This window comes from Hesperophylax consimilis, chromosome 3 (assembly GCF_061612785.1).
Source record: "Hesperophylax consimilis isolate HC1 chromosome 3, BYU_Hcon_1.0, whole genome shotgun sequence".
Classification (NCBI taxonomy): domain Eukaryota; kingdom Metazoa; phylum Arthropoda; class Insecta; order Trichoptera; family Limnephilidae; genus Hesperophylax; species Hesperophylax consimilis.
This window is the reverse complement of record NC_142838.1, coordinates 28,837,191-28,844,209: the sequence shown is the minus strand read 5'-3', so window position 1 is coordinate 28,844,209 and position 7,019 is coordinate 28,837,191. Positions and strand designations below refer to the sequence as shown.

General features: G+C 34.7%; 1 protein-coding gene across 1 annotated transcript; it reads right to left on the bottom strand.

Annotated features, from left to right (window-relative positions):
- Positions 1–148: 148 nt before the first annotated feature.
- Positions 149–4,028, bottom strand: LOC149425228 (gem-associated protein 7-like). The gene is made up of 2 exons (XM_089650177.1): positions 3,834–4,028; positions 149–1,864 (listed from the first exon to the last, which is right to left on the bottom strand). Exons 1-2 carry the CDS (start codon positions 3,925–3,927, stop codon positions 1,665–1,667), a joined length of 294 nt encoding a protein of 97 aa, XP_089506303.1. The 5' UTR covers positions 3,928–4,028; the 3' UTR covers positions 149–1,664.
- Between the last annotated feature and the right edge of the window lie 2,991 nt (positions 4,029–7,019).

Genomic DNA, 7,019 nt, shown 5'->3' with positions numbered 1-7,019 from the left:
GGAAAATCGATTTTCCCAAAGCTAGGCATGGCATTTTTCCAACAATGAAGTTAACGTAAACAGTACTGATCACCAATTAAAATTAGTTTAATATTGAAATACCTCACATCAAAATTTATAAAGTCCATATATAAATATGATAGTTGGATATTTTGACCAAAATTCATCTCTATTATCTTTCTGGACCAGTCACATGAGTAACTCCGTTACACTTATTGGCTTCCATTTTACAGACTTTTTCATTTCTCTAAACAGCTCCACATTTTGAGAATGGTATCTATTGCTCTCTTCTACCATTAGTTCCAATCATAGACATCCAAATTGATAGACTAGCCCATCAGGAAAAGGGGAACAAACCAAGTTACGCGGAGCACGGAGGGGGCGTGACCATCTCCTTTTCTATAAATTGTCAATATATGTATCTGACAGTATACAGGCAACATTGTAATATCACCATTCAGTCAAAAAGTTGGATAAAAAATTACGAATACCAAATAAGGTGAACAAAAGTTCGGCATTTTTCCAAAAATTACCATTTTGTTCCACTATTTAGTTACATACTATTACAAAAGTGTGTACCTTACAAAACAAACCTCACTCATTTTTAGGTTTTTTAACCTCATTCCGATGCTGCGCAGAAAAATCACAATGGACTGTGCTGCAAACCGTTGCCTTACTTTAGTGAACTTTACTTTTCCGCGCAAGGTCTGGCTATTTCAATGTGCGCTCTTCGACATTCCACGTACAATGTATGTAGTAGATTATTAAAAGTACTCTCGAACCCTCCTGGTACCAAAAATATGGACACATGCTTTGCTTCCAGCTTGTTAAAATGATACCCGGATCTCATGTCAGGCAAGTCTATCAATTTGGATATCTATGGTTCCAATAAATAAATTAACCACATGAATAACATTTTCAGGATTGAATAATTTAATAATTTCCGAATGGAAAGGTGTTGAGGATTACATATCTCTTTGAGACCACTCATCTCTATCGTTCTTGTTGGCACTTGTTTCAGAATTGCTAAATTGTAGCAGTACTACTAAACTTCTCTGTGTGGACTCACTTCTCTATCCCACAAATAGTTAACGTAATAATCAAATGCAGGTAAAAAAATGGTTTCAGAAGTTATTTGCAAATATATCATCATCACTATCATAATTTCTATATGCTTTTTTTATCAAAATAATGAAAATAAATAACTTAAAAACAAAAGTGTTTCAACAATTGTATTTATCTAATGAAACTAAATAAACTGATATAAAAATCTGTGTTATAATATTATGGAAAGAAGATTGAAATATATGCGACACAATTTTACATTATTGTCTTCCCCCGCCCTAACCATAACAAAAATAAAGATGAGTGAGAAAGATATTTTTTATACATATCACAATATTATATTTTTTACATTTTATACCATAAAATTACATACATATTTGCTATGAGTTAACTTCTTACATTCTTGACTGAAATTCAAGAACCAAATTGGTTTATCATAAAAATGTCTTTTAATTAATAATTTGTATGTTACTACTCCAACCATTTTACGACATAGCAAAATAAAACAGTTGCATGTTATGATTTTAAATTCAATGTTTGAAAATCACGCACAACATAGGTTAACATAGGTTTTTGACATTAAGTCCAAAATGTTTCGATCACTCGACAGTGCCAACGCATTTCATTTGTTCGGGGAACTCGATGAAGAGGATGTCGTGCCCCCTGACTATGGAATGGGGCAGGACGCTGTACGGGGTCTTCAAGTTGTCAAATAAGAGCTCCTGCAAGTCTACATCGGCTCCCTGGAACACTCCCTCCACTTTGTTCATCTCGTGGAGGTTTATGGTGCACGGCTTTCCTGGAAACAAACCGTAGATCTATTACTCTTCTTATGCCTACCTTGAACGTAATCAGAGCAAATTTTACTTCAGACAGCAGCTGCTGTAGTGTTGTAAGCAAGTAAGTCGTTCTATGTACTTGAAACTGAACCACTTTTCAATGAACCTCATACAAAAAGTTCTTCAATGATAATACGTTTAACTTAAATTTGATCTAAAATTCAAAATAATTGAAATAACAATGACCTTATATATTTTCTTTCCCAAATATATGCCGGCTATATCGATGCCAAAAGGGTAGAAGCGACAATTTTGTCAAAAAATAAGTTAATCATACAGTTTTGTCTGATCAAAACTGTATATTTAACTCATTTTTGACGAAATTGTCGCTTACACTCTTTTGCCTTTCTGGCGTCGATATTTATATTTTAGTTTCAGCACTTTATGGCAAAAATGCTGGAAATTATTTCCTTAACCACGGAACATTTAGGCACAGATTATGAAATTAAACTTTATTTCAACAATTGCTACAACAATTGATACTACATATTGACATGGCTGGCCCTGAGCCAAACGGCTCCTGGCGCGAGTAAAATTTTAGCGCCCCTTGTCAAAACCAGTAGGCACTTAAATAGTAAGTGATCACTGAAATCAATAATATTCGGATGATTTGTATTTTTGTGCTTCGCGTTTTTATGAAAAATAATCTCAAGGGCGATGGTAGGACTGTTGGGTGTTAGGTATTATCAGCACATCGGCGCCTTGGCAATTCGGCGCCTGGAGCGTAGTGCTCTAATTGCGGCCGCATAGAACCGGCCCTGTTCACATGCAAAAAAAAAGTTATTGGGTTAATTTAGTAATTTATGCATATTTAGATTGAAACAAAACATTTGGAAGTAACTGAACTTGCAACTCCGTACAAAAAAGTACAAAATGGCAGAAAAGGGGTCATTTGTTGGTAAATTTTGAACTTTTAATAAAAATGGAATTATAATGCATCTTTTACCATCTTTACCAACGTTCTACCGTTAATCATTGTTTCTGTAGTAATTATGTTGAAACGAAGTGTAATTTCCAAAACCTGTGCCTATTGAAAGTGCAGCGGTTAGGGAATATTGACAGAAATGATAAAAGGATTTGTATCAAGCAGTCATTTCGAGCACAATGTTGTAACTAAAATAAGAACACTGTTTCATAAAAAAAAACTATCAACATTGTCAGACAATCTGTAATGCAAAACTCCAAAGATCTCTGTTAGCAATATGAGGTATTTTTTAAATTTATTGCTTTACACAGCATATAAATCATAATTTTTCTCATAAATCCACTGCACCAGGACTAAGCCTGTATCAAAGTTAACAATTTACATTTGAGCGAAGAAAACATAAAACTCAACCTTACTAGGACTAAGCCTTCATCGAGGTTAACAATTTACGTTTGAGCGAAGCTAATATACAGTAATCACTATATACTACATACAATACAAAATATTTCAAAAAGAAAGAAGAAATATGTTACATGAGTGGAGATGGGTACTTTGACAGAGTGTTGTAGGTATGGCGATTTGATAACCTTGGCAAATTCCGCTGCAAGCTTAGTACGCAAAAAATATATAAATAGCACTTGGTTTCAAATTTATTACTGCAAGAAAAAACTATTTATGTGGTGGGAGATGATTAAAGACGCATTAAAGTTCCATTTTTCTCAATCAATGTTAAGTTTGAAGGTTAGGAAATACGCATAAATTATTAAAATAATCCAAACTAAACCCCAAATCCAATTTTGTGCGTGTTTACTTAAACCCCTGATTTAAATAGTTGTCTCCATTAGATATTTAAGTTAAAATCGAGTGTTGTTTTTTTAAAAAGCCTTTGTATGCGTCGGAATTTGACAAGTTTACCGGAGATCTTATTATGATTTATGAAATGAAAGTTGAATGTTAATGTTCAAAAATAAATCTCAATTTTAGGCATGGAGTTTGTTTTTAACCTTTCAATTCCAACAGTTTTTTTATAAATGTTGCTCTCAGTGTAGCTCTGGCAGCTTGGGTTTCTTTTTCAGGGTTTTCTAATGTTTCAGACATTTCGAAATATAAATTACCAATTTGTTAACTACAAGTAAAATAGAAATTTAAACAAGTAACAAACTTTAGCGCTTTGATATCAATAATAAACGAACTGTCAACTGTCACTACTGTCAGTGGCTTTTGTACAGTGTTGCCGTGTGAAAAAGGGTGGCCAACAATTAAAAAAGGAGCCTACCGAACCGGAAATTGAAAAACGATATGTTATATTACTTTAACACATATTGGTACGTTTAAACACACATCAAAGAAATAAATGACTTAAGCAAATTATTCGACCCATTTCACCAAATAAACTGCCAACCAACAATGAGATACGGTGATATATGAACAATAATAATATGTTTAGTCTACGAGATTAGAAATAACATAGGAGCAACTAATCCTGGCCAAATTAAATATATGCAAAGAATAGAATAGAATACAGTATGAATGTGCAAACCTATCATTATTTACCACATTCAATGTCATTATTTTTATTTGTTCGATTCGCACGAGATTAGTCCTATTTAATAGTAAAAGACGTAATATTTACAGCATACGGCCTCCGTGATTGAGGGGTAAGGCTTTCGACTAGCAATCCTAAGGATGCCCGTTCAAAACCCGGCGCGCGCAAGAAAATTTTATTCGATGAATCTGTGTTATTTCACGATTTATTCATTAAAAATAATATATAGTATACTTGCGGCACGTTCCAGAGTGGAATATACTCTTAGTATCCTTCTGGTTTAAGACCACCATTCAGAATTGAAACGTTGCTTGAAATGACTTTAGCCGAATTTGGTAACCAGATCTGAATAGCCAGGCATATTCCCCATCTCCTTCCCCGCCCCATTACCTTCAGCCTCACAACAACCCCCAATTGGGGATGCCATAGTCTCACTGGCTACAGACGGTCGAGAGCAGTTGGGACTCTTGTGCGGTATTCACTTTTAAAAAAACCTCCAAGAAGGATTTTTGAAAATAAATAGAACAATAATGAACTCATTTACTGTTAATTTGTTCGATATTTGTTAATTGTTTTCGTTGAACAAATCAATCAATCCTCTTAGGCATCGCTTACAATAAAATTTCCTGTGGAGTAAAATATGTGTTATCAGACCGCATAAAAAAGGTATCCTTTAAAGAGGACACGTTTAAATGTGCACACCGATAGTATTACCTTTCGAAAGTTTCGAGTCCTCTCTTACCCCGAAAATGCCTAAATATAAAGGGTGCATAGCGACATTTATTAAGTCCGTTTAAATTTAGACTCGCAATTCAATTCGAAAATATTCTTTTAACGTTTTTTTCATTCTTCAACAAAAACAAAATTATTGTTGAATAAAATTATTTTTGAATCCACCACTATACGTGGTGCGAAAGTCTCTAAAATTATTCACCTGTAGGGTAGACTGGGTACGATTGAAACAAGTTATGATTGAAACATCTCAATTTACTCGAAAACTATAATACCTAAGAGTGTGACGCAACAATCGAATCTCCGTCAGATCTGTAGGTACCTATCACCAGTAGCCCTCCAGCCGGCGAGTGATACAGTCGTGCATAGGAGACATTATTGGATTTCGCGCTAAAAAGTAAGTAGTTACGAAATTTTTGTTTACGTTATAACTCATTTTACTCTCGCAGCTCGACGAAACTTTTTATTCCATTCTCTTCTTTATCTATTTTAGAGTATTTGTAATGCATTTGCGCGGCGTTTATGTCTATTTAAAGGGCCTATTTTAGACCTTAAAGTAGAAAATGCAGCGTGGGGATGTTTGAAACAACTCGTGTGGGGATGATTGCAACGTTTCAATCATGACCATGTTTCAACCGTCCACACGGAGAGAAAATTAAATAGTTATAATGAAAATTGATCAGAAATTGAAATCATTCTGTCTTCGGTAATCTTGAATACGGATGATGAAGTCGATCTCATTCGACCGTAGACAACCTCACTTAACCATATAATAATTATATATCTTTATTGAACGAAATTTTTACATTCATAACTAAAAAAAGTTCATGTTCAGCGTTAATAGTATACATTGTCAATATTAGGACAAAAAGTTGACAACAGAGAAAAAAAATACATACAAACAGTAGGTAATATTTAAAGATTAGAGATTTATAATTATAAATCGAGTTTTCACACAGCCCGCCTCAATAGGCTAGCCTGTGTTGAGGCAGTCATTTTATAAGTTAATTTGAAATACATACGAACATACCTACACTTGTAAGGTTTATTCACTTAATACGATGGTTTCATTAATAATGTCGTATTTTGTCGGTAAAGGCCCTATCATTACTTTTATTCCAATTTTTTACGATATCCAACCTCATCGTGATGGGTAGGTACCTACTCTTGCAATTGTTTTCATTCAGTATTTCTGACGAGGATTTTTTTTTTAATTTTTCAGATGCCTAGAAAACGCATAAACGTCACAGACCGAAATACTAGAGACATGTTTTCATATCAGCAAGCATATGAAGAAACATTATCTGGAAGATCGTTGAGAAAGGCTGCAGCGATGTTTAATTTGGACCACGTCTCATTGGGATTGTCTCATCTGTTGATTCCATAACCATGGGATACAATTCGGCGAAGAAAGTATTTTCCCCATCTCAAGAAACTGAGATTGCAAATTATGCAATAAAAACGGCAGACATTTATTTTGGACTGTCTAGAAAGGATTTAAGAAAACTGGCATTTGATTTGACCACACGGTACAACCTGACAAGGCCAAATTCATGGGACACAAATAGCATGGCCGGAATAGAATGGCTACGAGGATTTTTAGACCGCAATCCACAATTATCTGTAAGGTGTGCCCAAGCCACGAGTTTGGCACGAGCGACAAGTTTTAATCGACATAATGTTGATGAATTCTTCAAAAATTTAGCGAACGTTTTGGATAGATATAAATTTGAAGCAAAGGACATCTACAACGTAGATGAGACCGGTGTCACAACTGTTCAAAAACCAAATCGGATTGTAGCCAGAAGAGGAACTCGGCAAGTAGGTGGGGTAACGTCGGCCGAACGAGGAACTCTCGTAACTGTTACTGTAGCAGCAAACGCAATTGGCAACTCAATTCCGCCGATGTTTA